At 40.1% G+C, this 18,243-nt stretch overlaps 2 protein-coding genes across 9 annotated transcripts; one reads left to right on the top strand and one right to left on the bottom strand.

The window, feature by feature from the left end:
* Nucleotides 1-813: 813 nt before the first annotated feature.
* On the bottom strand, nt 814-7,668 carry COA5 (cytochrome c oxidase assembly factor 5). The gene is made up of 3 exons (XM_070943203.1): nt 7,297-7,668; nt 3,231-3,314; nt 814-1,053 (listed from the first exon to the last, which is right to left on the bottom strand). The coding sequence occupies exons 1-3, from the start codon at nt 7,396-7,398 to the stop codon at nt 1,012-1,014; spliced, it is 228 nt and encodes a 75-aa protein (XP_070799304.1). The 5' UTR covers nt 7,399-7,668; the 3' UTR covers nt 814-1,011.
* Nucleotides 7,669-8,765: 1,097 nt separating this feature from the next.
* On the top strand, nt 8,766-17,868 carry UNC50 (unc-50 inner nuclear membrane RNA binding protein). Of its 8 annotated transcripts, none has more exons than XM_070942773.1 (8): nt 8,766-9,038; nt 9,534-9,572; nt 10,472-10,545; nt 12,871-13,154; nt 15,805-15,925; nt 16,593-16,732; nt 16,817-16,918; nt 17,340-17,868. In XM_070942773.1, the coding sequence occupies exons 4-8, from the start codon at nt 12,875-12,877 to the stop codon at nt 17,600-17,602; spliced, it is 906 nt and encodes a 301-aa protein (XP_070798874.1). In that variant the 5' UTR covers nt 8,766-9,038; nt 9,534-9,572; nt 10,472-10,545; nt 12,871-12,874; the 3' UTR covers nt 17,603-17,868. The 8 variants fall into 8 exon arrangements, with proteins under 8 accessions (XP_070798874.1, XP_070798872.1, XP_070798873.1 ...); XM_070942771.1 differs by lacking the exon at nt 9,534-9,572 and adding an exon at nt 9,152-9,230; XM_070942772.1 differs by lacking the exon at nt 9,534-9,572 and having other exon boundaries at nt 8,766-8,901.
* The last annotated feature ends 375 nt before the right edge of the window (nt 17,869-18,243 follow it).

Genomic DNA, 18,243 nt, shown 5'->3' with positions numbered 1-18,243 from the left:
AAAAATGAAAGGAGAAACAATTATTTACATATTCATTTATTTTTTTAAAAAATACAGTCTAATCACGTGTGATGCTATGTATCATATAAAGAAACATCAAATGATTATAAAAATGAAATACGAATAAAACAAACTCATTTTCTGAGAGTCTAATGGCACAAGAGCCTGGCCCTCTCACATGACTTCCAGCGAGTCCAAAGTTGTGCAAGAACACATCCTAGTCTTGCATGGCCTCCACAGTCTCCGAAAATCTCATGAGAACAGGCCATGCTTTTGAGAATAGTTCCTGGGTGTGGTGAACACTGGAGTGATATCCAAAATTTTACTGGAGGAGCATAGGCACTTCTTAGAAAACAGAACAGATACCTTAGTAGTTGTGAGTAATGTGTTGTCAATTTCTACCATAGTTGGTGGCCTATAATTTCATCACAGAAATCACATATAAAAAGTGATTAGAGTTTTAGGTATAAATAGCAAAATGATGGAGCGCAGGAAAAATATTCCTGTAGAATATTCATTCTACCTCATTTGCTGAATCTGGAAATTCATGAATCTTTGTAGTATATACATTTATCTACTTCAGTGGATACCAGCTTGCATTATACTATATGACTCCACACTTCTTTTCCAGAACTAGAGCAATACTTTCTTATAAGAAAATGTCTAATTAATTTGGCATTTTTGCAGAATACTTGCTAAAAGACAAAAAAATATAAGTACAATAATACTACATATTGAAACATTAATATTATAAAATGAATTAACCTATACAATAATTCAGTTCCTTGAAAAATAATACCAAGGTTAAAGAGATCAGTTGAAATTAAAGATTTTATTTACAATATGATAGCCAGAACTGCCAGACTTGATTTTCAATTCAGTACATCTAATATTCACAGTGCCAATCATTTCATGATATCACATCCAGGAATAGCTTCGAAGGAAACCCAGAGAATTCTGGTCTTTCAATCTGCCAAAAATATCCCCAAGATTGTTTCTTAAAATGCAGCTTCAATATCCTTTTATTCCTCTGAATCTTGTTCTGTTATCCAACTTTAAAGGAGAAAAATAAATATAAGTAAAAACGACTAACTTTTTATTATATAAAACTTCCTTTAACTAGTTGTTTTATTTTAAGAAACTTATATGAAAATATGGCAATATTTACCATATAGTCCAGATTGTATTTCCTGGAAGGAAATTTCCTGGGAGGAATTCTAAATGGGTAAAAATTTTCCCGAGTTTAAAATAGTTTAGACTAACTGAATACCCGTGCTCCGCTATGAAACTGTGATCGGGCTTGATAAATCAACACTTACAGCTTGAAAATTAATGAGTAGTTAGGATCGGCCTATCCTATCCCCTTCTCTCCCTCAGCCTTGCCCCACAGAAGCCTCCCTTATCCTATGCCCTGGTTGCTGCTGTGAAAGTGAAAGTGAAATTCCTCTCCTCTGCTTGTGTTTTGCATTTGGAACAGATTTCTTTTCAGGTGGGGAGGGGGAGTAGAACTCCTTAGCATCAGAGGGCTGCCTGGAAAGTGAAACAGTATTTGCTGTCTGAGGAAGGAGACAAGAAGGAGCCTGGCCATGGCTTAGCTCAACTGTTCTGTAGTAAAGCTGCTTCCTGCTGTGAAAGTAAAACTGAAAATGAAACTCCTCTCCTCTGCTTGTGTTTTGCATTTGGAACAGATTTCTTTTCAGGTGGGAAGGGGGAGTAGAACTCCTTAGCGTCAGAGCCTGTTAATAATAATATAGGAAATACTATTGCTCTGATGGTCATTTCAAAAAATCCTTTCTTAGTGAGCATCTAAGAAGCCAAGAGGAACATATGTGGCAAATTTCAAGTTTGTAGACTTTATGGTTCTGGAGATTTCATGATTATGGCGTGAATGGTTTTCGCTTTTATATATATAGATTAAAAGTAAATTCAACATTTTAAAAAATGCCAACAAAAGGAATATGTTCAGCAGTTATACAATAAGCACTTAAAGCTATTCAAATTTGAATAGCTTTTTTGAAAAGTCATGCTTGTAATCGTCTTCACATTCATGCATAGTTCATCGGATCTTCTACAGTATTTTTTTTTCAGAATTGTATGTTATAGAATTAAAATACAATCTGACTTCAAGTTCTTAGTGAGTGTTGTGATTCATATAGAGAAACAATAGTAAATCTATGTTGTCCAGGTTGGTAGGATGTAAAAAATAAATATTACTATCTTGAATCAGTCTTGTAAGCTCAAAAATAAACAAATGCACTTTTTTTTAGAACCCACTTGATATATTCCTGTCTTTGCTTTATCTGGGATGTCTAAAACTACTGTTGATTAAGAATGTCATAGCCTGTATATTACATGATTAATAAGCAAACATAATAGTTATATTCTCTGCAGCTATTTTTATGCTATTATGGTGTTTTTAAATTTTGGCTGTTTCATCTTGTATTTATTTTGTTTTAATTGTTAGTTGCTCAAAATCATGTATATGAGTTTGATAACAATATAAACTTATTAAATAACTAAAAATGTAGGCTGAAAAACTAAGAAAGGTTGCCTGTACTGATGGCTTTATATTCCATAGTGAAAGTCTGGGGGGTGGAGATCTTCTCTACCCACTTAGCCACCCCCAACGTAATAGACCCCAAGCTAAGCAGCAGAGCCAAGTTTTCAGGCTCTTCTGGAAGGCCAGATGTGTGGGAGGCAGACATCACTTCCAACAGGAGAATATTCCAGAGGCTCTTCTCCTGGACTCCACCAACTGAAATTCTTTGGCAGATGGGATCTGAAGTAGGCCCTTTCTGCTGGAACCAGTGGGTTGAGCTAGTCTTATTGGGGTGATATGGTTCCCCAGATATCCTGGCTCCATGCATAAAGGGCTTTAAAGGTGATGACCAATACCTTGAATTAACAAGCAATAGAGGTTTCTCATTTTTTTTCCTCCTAAGACAGTAATGTGTAACTCCACTCATATACCCAGGGATGGGCTGAGCTTCTGATGACTTCCACTGAGTTACAGAGAATAAAATTAGCAGGTTGCAATTCAGAACACAGGAAAAGGTCTTAAAAAAATAATCACCTTAGTCTGATGAAATATACATATATTGTCTGCTCTCTACAAGTACATTCCACTTTGCAGTGAGGAGGTAGTGATTTATGTAAATCAAAAAAGCAAGCTCAGCAGCAGCCTCTCACATTTTTGCATTTTTCTCAAGGGATTCCTCTTACAAACTTACCAATGATCTTCTGCATTCAAACATGGAAATTAGCAAACTTCTGCAATGTCCTTCCTTCAAGCATTGTTTGGCGCTCTTCCCTTCCTGATATAAAAGATACCCAGATAAAAGATTCAATATATTCACTTAGGTGTTAGCAAAAATTTATATTATACATCATCTTTCACAATATTTTTTTCCAACATAAGCAAAAGCAAAGAATGACCAAAAAGTAAAACTTGCTAAAAAAAAAAAATCATTGCAATGCAAAAAAAATCTTCATTGCATTGAAAAACAAAACAGTCTTCATATACCGTGTTTCCCCGAAAATAAGACAGGGTCTTATTTTCTTTTGACCCTCCCCCAAATAAGGACTTGGCCTTATCAGGGGGTCTTATTATTTTGGGGGTGCAGGAGGCGGCGAGCGTGGGACTGGATGTCCTGTCGCTGCGGTCACCTCCCGTGTTCTTCATGCCAGCCAAGTGGCCCAACACGTTCCACCCCACCCCAATGGCAACAGCTGCTTCCCTTCCCCACCGTCTCTTTATCGAGAGGGGTGGCAGGTGGGGTGGGGGACAAGCGAGACGGGTGAAGCGAGACATGGTTCCCCTTGCTGTTTCTTTTCCCCCCTTCTCTGGGCATGACAGGGCTCCTGCCCTTCGCTTAGCCCCCTTTAGGGATGCAATTTGGAAGTGGCAGGTAGGGCGGGTGAGAAGCAGGACGTGCATCTTATCTTTCCAGCTCCTTCACATTCCTTGCCGTTGTGTCCAGGGAAACACACTGTAAAAGAAAACCTTCTCACGAGTTTCACAGTGTGTTTCCCTGGACACAATGGCAAGGAAAGTGACGGAATTTGAAAGGTAAGAGCGAGCCACGTCTCGCTCTATGCGTCTTGCTTCTCCCCCGCCCCACCTGCCACCCCTTTCAATAAAGAGATGGCGGGAAAGGGAAGCAGCCAGGCTGCTGTTGCCATTGGGGTGGGCTGGGACGTGTTGGGCCGCTCGGCGAACAGGGAGGGGAGGGCATGTCCCCCCCTTCCCTGCCTCAACTCATTTTGGTTGTGCAACAAGCAACTAGAGGAAATGGCGGGACCGGTTGTGCATCTGTGTAAGTAGTTGGTGGGGCGCTTATTTTGCAGGGGTGGCTTATATTATCGCATGCGCTGAAAAGCCCGATTGGTCTTATTATCCGGACATGTCTTATTTTCAGGGAAACACAATAGCCTTCCTTAAGATGATTGTAGAAGGCCCAGAGAACAAGTTTCAAAGGAAAAGACCTAAAATTGTGAAGGACTGTCCCAATAGTTTCCAAGTTTGATATTAACAAAAGCTGGCTGGACTTATATTTCAAAAACCATTCTCAAGGCTGGGCTTTTTCATATGGGCACTCTGTATTGGATTCATACTGAATCTAACAGTATATAATTTGCTGTATGATAAAATATTAAAATTCTTTGCTCCCATTCAGCAATAGGCAATAAATACACACCTTGTCATAATGTGCTGTCAAGCGCTTATTTTACTACACACCAGATCTATTTAATACTCTTTTAAACTTTATTTTAACAAGAAAAGTTATATAAACATTGGCATGATGCAAAATAAGGTCCCACTTTTCGAGTCATATTTATTTCCAGGAATACCTTTAACCCACTGAGAACATGAAGACACTTGGGGCAGGGAATTGTTCTCTAGTAAATAAATGCTTTGTAATTGGTCAATCACTGAAGTAGCTATTTGTATTTTTATTTGTATTCATAACATATTTGTACCATTCTAAAAGTGACCTTGGTCCAGGAAGACTGTTTACCTCTGTTTATCTCAAAAAATTTTAAATTGAGGACAGAAAAGACATTATTTTAGTAGATAGTCTTCTTTCAATGTTCTCTTATGGTTTTATAAGGTACATTCTTATCAAACAAGATCACTGCATACTTTTTTACTGTAGACCCTCATAAAGTGTTATGCACCTTTTAAAAACAAAAGTTCTCTAGCTGATATAAGTTGTAACACTCAGAAATGTTGTTCAAAATGTACTGAGTTTAATATTTCTCTTCTTCATATATGCAGCCTAATAGCTTTCTCAGAAGGGATTACACATTGCACATTAAGTCACTTAAAAATGAAGTAGGAAGGAGACCCCTTCAGGAAGAGCAGTGTAAGGAAATAAGTACATCATATTATTAGCTATAAGATGGAAAGGAAAAGGTGAAAACCCTTTCACACAAAATGTTTCTCTTCTCCTGGCTTCTCCTCCTCTTCTTCATATTTCATATGAATATCTTAAAATATTTATTTAAAACATTTATATAACCACCCATCTTCTAACCAACTCTGAATGGCTCCCAATCAAAAGTTAAAGCAACGTATAAACCACATTGAAACTATACAACCAAACACATGAAAAAATTAAAATAAACTGCAATAGGTTATTAAGAATCAATACTTGAAAACTACTTTTCTTCTTATAAGATATAATCAAATGTAATTTCTGCAAAGTTCAAGGTTTTGCTAAGAAGAACATGCACTGAACTAGGGTATAGATCAGGGGTCATCAACCTTTCGGACCTCAGGGATCACTAAATTTATAATTTTAAATCCCATGGACCACTAATATGAATTTTTTAAAAAAGAGAAATAGTACATAGTGCAATATTAAAAATGCAAATAATTTTTCTGCGGACCACCAAAATATTCTCACGGACCACCAGTTGGTGACCACTGGTATAGATGTCCTGGAAAAGGGTTGATTCAAATCCAAATTTCTCACTGTTGTGTATAATGTATAACAATGATGGCAGCAAATCCGGATTACTAGGAGCCAAACGTTCCTGGAAAGAAACTCCTTCATCTCTGCCATGAAAGCACTGGCCCTCTTGATCAAAAAGGCTACATTTTAATGCCGAAGCCAATACTTTTATTTGACAGTACGGCCCTCTAAGGCAGGGGTCTCCAACCTTGGCCAACTTTAAGCCTGGTGGAATTCAACTCTCAGAATTCCCCAGCCAGCAAAGCTTGGGAATTGAAATCCACCAGGCTTAAAGTTGGCCAAGGTTGGAGACCCCTGCTGTAAGGAAGCCGGCAGCCTTTCACAGTCAAGTCACCCATCGAGGCTGGCTCCTCTTCTTTTGGAAAAGAACGGGATGTAAATGCCTATGGGACAGTCTCAGTTATCCAGGTGGTAGTTGTCCCAAAGGTGCTTTTTCAAAAGGCAACTGGGCCAGTGGTGGGTTTCAAAATTTTGTACTACCGGTTCTCTGGGTGTGGCTTGGTGAGTGTGGCATTGGTGGGTGGGCGTGGCAGGGGAAAGATACTGTAAAATCTCCTTTCTGTCCCCACTCCAGGGGAAGGATACTGTAAAATCTCCATTCCCTCCTCACTTCAGGGGAAAGATACTGTAAAATCCCCATTCCCTCCCCAATCCAGGGGAAGGATACTATAAAATCTTCATTCCCTCCCCAATCCAGGGGAAGGATACTGCAAAACCCCCATTTCCTCCCGATCAGCTGGGACTTGGGAGGCAGAGAATAGATGGGGTCTGGGCCAGTCAGAATTTTTACTACCGGTTCTCCGAACTACTCAAAATTTCTGCTACCGGTTCTCCAGAACTGGTCAGAACCTGCTGAAACCCACCTCTGAACTGGGCTCTCCCAAGAGGCAGTGCTAACGACCAGATGACTTGCAAGGGAGTACAAATCTGTCCATTTGAGCCTGACTAGGTGGCCCCCAGCGGCTAAGACACTGATCAGAAAGGTCGGCAGTTCGACGGTTCGAATCCCTAGTACAGATCTCCTGCGTGAGCAAGGGGTTGGGCTAGATGACCTCCAAGAGTCCCTTCCAACTCTGTTACTGTTACACATTTCCCACCATTCGTTCAGAACGGAAGAAGCTGCTTAGATGTGAAGCGAAACGTCTTCAGAGCAAACAAAGAACGTCCCAGTTGCCTTTTGGGGGAAAAAAGCACCTTCGGGGCAACGGAAAGCCCAGAGGGCCTTTCTCTACCCCGCCGCCCCATTTCCTCGGCCGCCCCCCCGTCGAAGGGCCCAAGCGACGCCCCGAGCTCCATCTTCCCGCAGCCTCCCATCTACCTTGATGACGCAGGGACACTCCAGCAGGCAGGTCTTCAGGTCCTCGCGTATCCCGGAGCAGGCCCGCTTGTCCTCCTCTTTCCCTTCGTAGTATTTCGGCATGGCGGCGAGGCGTATTCTGGGCTTTCGGCGTCCACAGAGTCCACCCGCGGCTCCGCAACTTCCTCAGCCGCAAGAACTACGCTTCCCGAGAGCCACCTTCTTCGCTCACCTTTCACCTTTCGTAAAGGGAGTTACGAAAAGGGTATAAAAGGCGCCTTGCTTCCGTGAGGGGGAGTTTCGTTTTCAATTGGAAACGTGCTTACGTGCCTCTCCCGCTCCCGCGGGCCAGACAGCGGCCCGTAAGACTTCAGTGGGAGAACTCAGTATTTAGGTGTAGGCGTTATTTGATAGGACTTTATAGCAGGGGTGGGCAACTGTGGCCCTTTTACAACCTGTGGACTTCAACTCCCAGAATTCCTGAGACAGCCAAGCTGGCGCAGGAATTCTGGGAGTTGAAGTCCACAGGTTGTAAAAGGGCCACAGTTGCCCACCCCTGCTTTATAGGTTTGCAGGGGATCTTATAAGGATGTTTGATTTTTGTTTTGATACGCATCGACACAAGTCTTAAAGTTGCCAAGGTTGGAGACCCCTGGCTTAGTGTGTCGTATTAGTATGACACCTCTGGCGTAGTGTTTCCCTTTTTGGTATGAAAAATAGCTCTGTTATAGAAAAATCTAGTATCATCCCTACGTTGCACAAGGCTGTGTGCAAAATGGTAAAAAAACCCTAAGCACTGTGTTGACCCCGAATAACAACTACTTTTGAACAGCACAAAAAAAAGAGAGAGAGACATAAATAGATGACCAGCAAAGCGATAGGGAGTTGCGTAAATCTTTGCCTCCACAATCTAATATCCGTCGATTTTTGCAACACTGTACTCTTTCCCACAGTAGAATAAGTCATACTCGTATTACGTTAGATGCTTTCATTACTGCCCGTTGGCCAATATTGTTTACTTCGAAAGGGAATAGTGAGATTGAACGAAGAGAAGAGAAGAGAAGAGAAGAGAAGAGAAGAGAAGAGAAGAGAAGAGAAGAGAAGAGAATTCTTTATTGGCCAAATGTGATTGGACACACAAGGAATTTGTCTTGCACGTTTTAAATAAAAATACAACGGTCAGTCGGTTTAACATTGGAGAATCAGCATAAAAAAACGTAGCAGTACCTCTTTATAGTAGTATCATAGCATTAAATTAAAAAGAAACGTGCAACGTAACCCACTATAACATATTCCTGTTCAAGGACTGACCCTTCTATCCTTTTTAAAAGTCCGTGTACGTCATCATCCTGCGCTTAAATACTCCGTGGCCGAGCCAACGTCCCACGGTCAGCCTGTGTCTTTTGCGTACGCATGCGCTTTGGCACTTTTGGGGCTGGAAGTTACGGAAGAGTCAGCAACTTAGGGTCTGAGTGGTGGTAGTGGGGGGGGGGGTGGCGGCAATCAAGCAGAATTTGCAGGGTGGGGGTGTTTTCCTCTGGGGAGCGTCTTTAGTTTCCCCCCCCCCCTTCCCGGCGCAGCGACCAGACGAGAAGAGGCGGGGTGGGCGGTCACCGCTCGCGAAAGGTGAAAGTGGTTGGAACGTTCCGGGGGTTCTAGAACGTTGGGTATCCGAACAGAGCCACGCCCCCTTTTCCTCCCTTCTCTGCCTGCAAGCTTTTAGTCCGCCTTTTCTACCGCCTCGATCGTCCCTGCCTTAAAAGGTACCTGCGGCCTTTCCCCACTTTCCTTCTCCCTCCCCGCTGCTCTCCGAGCCGGCCTCTGGCTACTATAAGCCGATGGCTTGTCAAATAATTCTCATCTGTCTTATCTGAAGTGCCCGAATCCAGGGAATCAAAACAGACGAATGAATACCCTCCATCCATCACATCTTCTCCTCCGGGGATATCCCGACGGTATTCCTGATTTTGTCCACGGGTGTTTCGTTTCCTGCTTCCTCTGCTCCCTTCCATTTGTCGAGCACCATGGCAGACGAAACGATTAAGAACTCTGATTTATTTATTTATTTTGTCGTTGCAGAAATACAGTTCCTGTTTTATTCTCTTGAGCTTTTCTGAATCTGTCATGGTTTTTCCTCTCTAGGATTAATATTCTCTTTATTTCTTCAACAGACTGGCCTCTATCTGTTCTTGAAGCCAAAGCCACTTAGATCTTTTCTTCTTTGGATATTTAGGGATTTTTTTTGCTTCTATTTTCAGAATGCCTCTGTCTCTTCCTATCGGGTTCTCCTTTTAGAAGTTAAGTGTAACGTCTCTGTTTTATGCGTTGGTTTTATGCTCTGACTGTATCCTGCAGAACAAATATTACTAGCTTGCCTGCTCTTTAACTTTCTGAATTTAATATGTTTTGTATATTAAATTTTTGTAGGCTGTTAAGTTTTGTAGGCTATTCCACAGGCTGTTGCTGGCATTGTCCTGATTGCTGAGATTTAACTTAGATTAGCTAAATGTTTGATCTATTCTATGCCCCTATAATTTTCTTGATGAGAGTGCTAAAGTATTTGGCTTTTGCTTTCTTCCAGATTTGATTTTGGGGTTCTTCTAGGAACTTCTTTCATTACCTAATTCCTGTTCTTGATTACTATTCTTCCCCTTCAAACTTTAGCAGCAAAGACACAGCCTGCTCTACTTTATTGCACACTTAGCCTTTCCTTAGAAAAACAACCTTGCAAACATGTACAGATAGTCCTCGACTTACAACAGTTTGCATAGTGACCATTCATAGTTTCAACAGCACTGAATAAAATGACCTATGACCATTTTTCACATGATTATTGTAGCATCCCAATGGTCATATGATCAAAATTTAGATGCTTGGCAACTGACTCAAATTTATGACAGTTGCAGTGTCCCGGGGTCAAGTGATCAACTTTTGTGACCTTCTGACAAGAAAAGTCAATGGAGAAACCAGATAAACTTAATAACCATAGTACAGTACTAACAACTAGAGTGATTCACTTAACAAATGTGGCAAAAAAGGTAGTAAAATGGAGAAAACTCAACAAATGTCTCGCTATGCAACATAAAAATTTTGGGCTCAGTTGTGGTTGTTAAGTCAAGGACTACCTATATTTTCTGCAACTGGCTTTTCATTTCCTTTACAGTACTGATTTACTTTCATTTCTGTTCTTCCACAGTTATGTTTGCTGAATGGTTTTCTTGTGCCTAAACCTTCTCTAGCCACTTGAGATTTACTACATTGAATCAAAAGGTATAAAAGCTCAGTTGTTGCCTGTTTTTGTCAAAGATAATTTAAGAACTTTCCCTCTTTTTTTAAAAAAAAAATGTAATTTTATTATAACACATATATGACATTTACACAACATATAAGATATAGATATCTTATCATTTTTAAGCATTGTTTCATAGTGGTCTTCCATCTGTTACTTTGTTTTTCTTCCCCTATGTCTTCATTTCTTACTCCTTCTTTTCCCCCCCATTATCCTTTTTTTTCCCTTCCCCCTATAGAGACCTATATATTTTAACTTTCCCTTTTTGCTGTCATTTTCTACAGTCTCCTAGTATACTTCATACATGCAGCACAGTTTTCCCTTTCTATGCGGGAAAGAAAAATAATTTACAGATATATTGTTTTCCATTTGTACAACACAATGATCTTATGAATTAATAAAGCTTTGGATCATTTAGAGGTGTTTCACAAAGTCAGGATGTATTTGTCCTGTGTGAGAAGATAATGGTCTGAACCAGAGGTGGTATTTAGCAGGTTCTGACCAGTTCTGGAGAACTGGTAGCGGAAATTTTGAGTAGTTCAGAGAACTGGTAAATACCACCTCTGACTGGCCCCGCTCCCATCTATTCTCTGCTTCCTGAGTCCCAGCTGATCAGGAGGAAATGGGGATTTTGCAGTAACCTTCCCCTGGTATGCCCACCAAGCCACACCCACAGAACCAGTAGTAAAAAAATTTGAATCCCATCACTGGTCTGAACCAGCGGTGGGTTTCACATTATGCTACTACAGGTTCACCCCGCGTGTGCACACTCACTTTGTGTATGTGCGCGCACCCGCCTTCCATGCATGTGCGTTGCTCGTGGGTGCACCTTCCGTGCATGTTCCCAGCCTCAAAAATGTGCCTAAATAGGATGGCATAGAGCTGAAGCAGGTGGGCGGGTCCACTCCCAATTTCCACTACCAGTTCAGATGAACCGGTCCAAACTAGCTGAGTACCACCTTTGGTCTGAACTATATCAACCAGATAACTCTCTTGTACAAGAGGGGAAGAGGAGTTTGCAGAAGACTGAGGTTCATGCATGAAGCTATGGCTTGTTATGGTACCTGAATGAATCTTTGGCTAGTGAGGAGTGGCAATGAGAGAGAAAAATCACTGCCAGTGATTTATTGTTGCTTTCTCTGTTTGTCAGTATTTTGGAATGGCAAACTCCTGCCATACTTACTGTATATATCTTGAAATTCTCCCAAATTTCTTGGAAGCAGGGGATTTTTTTTAGCAAGCATTATTCCTACCAACAATCTTACAAGAAATAGGTAAAACTCTTTCATAGCTATTTATGTATTGAGTTCTTTGTACTGAATCACATCATTGCCAGAGCCAGAGAATCATATAAAACGATGACCTTAGCCGAGGTATTAATTTTAACCTCTCTGCTTATTCAAGAATAGTGATGCCAAATGGATGAAGTGGAACATTTTCTCATTAGTTTGTGACTTTTTCATTTGGAATCTTTTGAGGAATAATTTTTGCAGTTGTATCAAGTATGTTAACACTTTGAGTATACTTAACAGATAAAGTGAGGATTGGCTTTCTACTACTACTATGTTTAATAACAGGATCTAATACATGCTTATAAAAAACAGAGCAAGATTTACTACTTAGAAGTGGGAGGAGGTGGTTTATAATTTCAGTGTGGAAACTGGTGCCTGCTTTGAAGTTTTAGCTCAGATATACTTCTTTTAAAAATTGTGGCTAGGCTAGGCTAGGCTAGGCTAGGCTAGGATAGGATAGGATAGGATAGGATAGGATAGGATAGGATAGGATAGGATAGGATAGGATAGGATAGGATAGGATAGGATAGGATTCTTTATTGGCCAAGTGTGATTGGACACACAAGGAATTTGTCTTGGTGCATACACTCAGTGTACATAAAAGAAAAGATACATTAGTCAAGAATCATAAGGTACAACACTTAATGATAGTCATAGGGAACAAATAAGCAACCCAATCATATTAGGAAACAGTCAATATAAATCATAAGGATACCAGCAACAAGGTTACAGTCACACAGTCATAAGTGGGATAGGAACAATGAGAAGATTAATAGTAATGCAGACTTAGTAAGTAGTTTGACAGTGTTGAGGGAATTGTTTAGCAGAGTGAAAAAACTGTTCTTGTGTCTAGTTCTGGTGTGCAGTGCTCTATAGCATCGTTTTGAGGGTAGGAGTTGAAACAGTTTTTGTACAGGATGTGAGGGGTCTGTAAATATTTTCACAGCCCTCTTTTTGACTCAGGTCCTCAATGGAAGGCAGATTGGTAGTAATTGTTTTTTCCCCTCTCTTTAGCAAGATGTTGCCTACCACATCAATTAACCCCCGAGATCAGGGCAATGGATCTTTAAATACTAGAGCATCAGCAAGACACACAGCTGGGGCAAAGCGCTATAAATACTTGAGAAGACTCCTTCATTTTCGTCACATGGACTTTGAGTTTGCTGTGTGGCAGATGTTGTATCTGTTCACTTCACCACAGAAGGTGTACAGAAATTTTCAGTATAGGAAACAAACAAAAGACCAGTGGGCTAGAGATGACCCTGCTTTCCTTGTGTTGCTGAGTATCTGGCTGTGTGGTGAGTACCTGAGAACTTCCCTATCTACTTGAAATTAGTATTTCTAGCTTGGTGCCCTGAAATATTGGTAGTAATGAGTCCTCTGAAACTAACCAATTTGGTCTGGTGGTTAAGGCATCAGCCTAGAAGCCAGGAGACCGTGAATTTTAGGCATGAAAGCTGGTTAGGTGATTTTGGGCCAGTCACTCTGCCTGCCCAACGTGCCTCACAGAGTTCTTGTGGGAAAAATAGGAGGAAAGATTATTTTGTGTGTGTGCAGCCTTGAGTTATTTATAAAAACAGTAAAGGTGGGATATAAATAAATATTGGTGTTTTACGTAGTGCTCAACCAGAGTAAACCATTAGAGTAGAGCAGTGGTGGGTTTCAACTGGTGTTACCACTGGTTTGCTTCGCGCACGCGCTTTGCACGCAATTCCATTTCGGAACAACAGGTGCGGCAATCCGTTCTGCCGCACCTATTAGCTGGGCTAAAAACGAGCAAATATAGGTAGGTATAGCGCAGGGGTGGGCGGGAGGGCCCAGCTGACAGTCAGAGTGAACCAGTTCGCTCTCACCTCCACCGCTACTGGATTGCCCGAACGGGGGAGAACCAGTAGCAACCCACCATTGCGGTAGAGTCAGATTCACAGTATTTGTGAAGGAACTCATTGTATCTGAACTCTAGGAACACCAATGTCCAGTAATTCTCTGTTGGTAAGCAGGCTAACCTGCTGAGCTATTTCATCCCTAGTCTTAAAAAAGACACCATTATCTATAACTTACTTCATTAATTTAGAAACATGTAAATACAAAAATATTACCAAGGCACTTTACGTATATGTGTCTTAGTTTTCAGACTAGCAGTATTGACAACAAGAGAATAGGAAGTATTTGCTTGGAAAGATGAAACTATATACAGGTGAAACATGAAAAATTAGAATATCGTGCAAAAGTTCATTTATTTCAGTAATGCAACTTAAAAGGTGAAACTAATATATGAGATAGACTCATTACATGCAAAGAGAGATAATTCAAGCCTTGATTTGTCATAATTTTGATGAGTATGGCTTACAGCTCATGAAAACCCCAAATTTACAATCTCAGAAAATTAGAATATTACATGAAATCAATAAAACAAGGATTGTACATAGAACAATATCGGACCTCTGAAAAGTATAAGCATGCATATGTACTCAGTACTTGGTTTGGGCCCCTTTTGCATCAATTACTGCCTCAATGCAGTGTGGCATGGATGCTATCAGCCTGTGGCACTGCTGAGGTGTTATGGAAGACCAGGATGCTTCAGTAGCGGCCTTCAGCTCTTCTGCATTGTTCGGTCTCATGTCTCTCATCTTTCTCTTGGCAATGCCCCATAGATCCTCTATGGGGTTCAGGTCAGGCGAGTTTGCTGGCCAATCAAGCACAGTAATCCCATGGTGAATGAACCAGGTTTTGGTACTTTTGGCAGTGTGGGCAGGTGCCAAGTCCTGCTGGAAAATGAAGTCAGCATCCCCATAAAGCTCGTCTGCGAAAGGAAGCATGAAGTGCTCCAAAATCTCCTGGTAGATGGCTGCGTTGACCCTGGACTTAATGAAGCACAATGGACCAACACCAGCAGATGACATGGCTCCCCAAATCAACACAGACAGTGGAAACTTCACACTGGACTTCAAGCATCTTGCAGTATGTGCCTCTCCATTCTTCCTCCAGACTCTGGATCCTTGGTTTCCAAATGAGATGCAAAACTTGCTCTCATCAGAAAAGAGGACTTTGGACCACTGAGCAACAGACCAGTTCTTTTTTTCTTTAGCCCAGGTAAGATGCTTCTGATGTTTGTTGTTCAGGAGCGGCTTGACAAGAGGAATACGACATTTGAAGCCCATGTCCAGGATCCATCTGTGTGTGGTGGCTCTTGATGCACTGACTCCAGCCTCAGTCCACTCCTTGTGAAAGTCCCCAACACTTTTGAATGGCCTTTTCCTGACAATCCTCTCCAGGCTGCGGTCATCCCTGCTGCTTGTGCACCTTTTTCTTCCACACTTTTCCCTTCCACATAACTGTCTATTAATGTGGTTTGATACAGCACTTTGGGAACATCCAACTTCTTTTGCAATTATTTTTTGAGGCTTTCCCTCCTTATGGAGGGTGTCAATGATGGTTTTCTGCACAACTGTCAGGTCAGCAGTCTTTCCCATGATTGTGATTCCTACTGAACCAGTCTGACAGACCATTTAAAGGCTCAGGAATCCTTTGCAGGTTTATGGCTTAATTAGCTGATTAGAGTGGGACACTTTGAGCCTAGAATATTGAACCTTTTCACAATATTCTAATTTTCTGAGATTGTGAATTTGGGGTTTTCATGAGCTGTAAGCCATAATCATCAAAATTATGACAAATCAAGGCTTGAACTATCTCGCTTTGCATGTAATGAGTCTATCTCATGTATTAGTTTCACCTTTTAAGTTGCATTACTGAAATAAATGAACTTTTGCACAATATTCTAATTTTTCGAGTTTCACCTGTAAGTAACTAACTTTTTTGGAGATGGAGGCATATTACTGAATGAGTCTTCTTTAAAACTTTGAGGAGCACATGACTATCCAAAGTTAGGGCATCTTGTATACCTTGAATTAATCATATATATCATTGCTGTTCATCTTCCTCCTCCAGTATCCACTATAGGATTTGGCTTTGTGTTAGGCTTTGGATTTGTTGAAATGATAAAGCTGCTGCTGTGGGTCGTGTTTATAGACTGTGTAGGAGTTGGCCTTCTAATTGCAACTTTAATGTGGTAAGTATCTTTAAAATAATCTCAAAATGCAGATTTCTGAATTTAAAAATAGCAAGTTCCAAACAGAGAATTTAAAATTAATAGTGTACTCCAGTATCAGCTCAAGATTTTAAAAGGAAAGACAACGGAGCATAAATTTTGAACAACGGAGCATAAGTGATACTCGCATATTGGATTTACTTTCTGGAGAGGGTCATAGAAAATTAAAATTAATTCTGAGTTCACTTGTTACCATATCACCGTTACTTGACATTTATGTATGCAGTAGAGTTTATGGAAACCATCCGGACTAGAAAAATATATTTAGGATTCTCTGGCATATAATAGGCACATACTGTATTAGAAAGAATGGGAAATTTTTTTTCCCCTTGTCCTGATTTGAGAAGAGGTGGATGGAAAAATAGAGTTCCTTACTGAAGAATATATTTGTATTTTTAATATTCTGCTAAGGAATCAAAACTATTCTTTTGCTTTTATAATATTCCTTAAAAGAACTTGTAAATTTTATTTTGGATTTCTAGATCAAAAACACATTTGGATTTGACAGTACTACAAAACATGAATAAATGTTACACAGAAGGAAAGAGAGTTAGAGTTATTTCATGCTATATTGAAATAATAAAGCATTGCACATTTTAATACATAGGTTTTGAATTTCCCCCCAAAGGTTTATCTCCAATAAATTTTTGCTAAAGCAACAAAACAGGGACTATGATGTAGAGTGGGGCTATGCTTTTGATGTTCATTTGAATGCTTTCTACCCACTTCTTGTTATCCTGCATTTTATCCAGTTATTTTTCATTCATTGTAAGTATTTATTTTTAAATTGAAACATTTTTATTGTCTTGCTTTCTTTTATGTCATATACTGAGGCTGAATTATCTCTTGCAGATGTAATTTTATCAGCATCGTCTATTGGCTATTTTGTTGGAAATACTTTCTGGCTGATTGCAATTGGTTATTACATCTATGTGACATTTCTGGGGTACAGTGGTAAGTAGCGGTAAATCTTTCAGCAAGAAATTAGTATGGCAGATGAGAAGGAACAGTTTTATTGGCCCTAAACAAGCGTGTATAAACGTTATATCGTTATCTGTCAAACAGCCATTTTCACGGGCATGAGTGCCTGACATGCAGTTATGTAACCGTCAGGGAGGAGGTCATCTTCAGAACTGGGTTATAAGTATGTGGGGGTGGGGGGGTAGGCCATTGTAACTTTGAATGGTTGTTAAGCAACCAGTCATATGTCAAGGACTATCTGTAATCACAGAGAAGCTAGGTTCAAGGTCTTTACTTTTACTCCTTATTCCATAGTTGTCTTGCCATTCCCTCCCTTGGAGTATAGTAAATTATTTATGTGAGTCCCTGGAGTGCAAACTCTGCCATTTCCTTCAGTGGTTTGTTTTTGTTTCAGGAAGCTTCCTATTTCCAAGAATTAACAATTGCTCTGGGGATGTATTTTTTAGTGAAAGTGTATTAGCTTTCTCACACACAAGAGGGAGCCCTTCCTGTTCTTTCTTATCCTTGAGACAAAGAGATGCAGTCTTGGTTTCTACTGAAGCTCTGCTCCCTTTCAGCACTGCCATTCCTGAAGAACACGGTGATCCTTCTGTATCCATTTGCGCTTCTCATCTTGCTGTACGTGGTCTCTTTAGCCATTGGATGGAACTTTACTAAAGCACTTTGCGTTTTCTACACATACAGAGTGAAATAAACTGGTCTCCAATAAATAACACCTTGTACAAATGTCAAACCTGGTGAAATGAAGATACTCTTGTACATTCCTGTAAATAACTTACTCCTCACTGTAGATCAGTGTATACAAAATGTTTGGGTTTTTTTAAAAAAAAAGCACTGACAGCCTTCTGTCAATAAGCCTTCAATATCCCTCCTTTGTGGAAGAGTTGTATATCTCTGTAATAAAGATTCTTTTTAAAATTCAATTGCTTTTAAGTAGATTTCTTACTACACTTTTTATAATTAATTTAAGTCATTCAATAAGATATTACAAAATTCAATATTAGACAAGTTTCAGTAATGACTGATTTTATTTTACTTATAAATGCCTAGTGTGTTTTAAAGACAATATTTAAATGTTTGCCATCTTGCCACCCATATAAAAAGGTGGGTAAAAACATAGTAATAATGTTTCATGTGAATCTGTTGGCCTCAAAGAAGCTGTGCTTCTACTGCTACCCATTCCAAGTAAGATTATAAAAACATGGTTGGTTAGCATCAGGTAGTAGCTATCACTTAAGATGGGAAACACTATCCAATCCACTTTTGTGGTCATGTACTCTGGAAAATAGTCTAACCAT

Source organism: Pituophis catenifer, unplaced genomic scaffold (genome assembly GCF_029215685.1).
Source record: "Pituophis catenifer annectens isolate HBS135680 unplaced genomic scaffold, rPitCat1.0.hap2 SCAF_4, whole genome shotgun sequence".
NCBI classification, from domain to species: Eukaryota; Metazoa; Chordata; class Lepidosauria; order Squamata; family Colubridae; genus Pituophis; species Pituophis catenifer.
The sequence above is the reverse complement of the archived record's forward strand: the minus strand, read 5'-3'. Positions and strand labels throughout refer to the sequence as shown.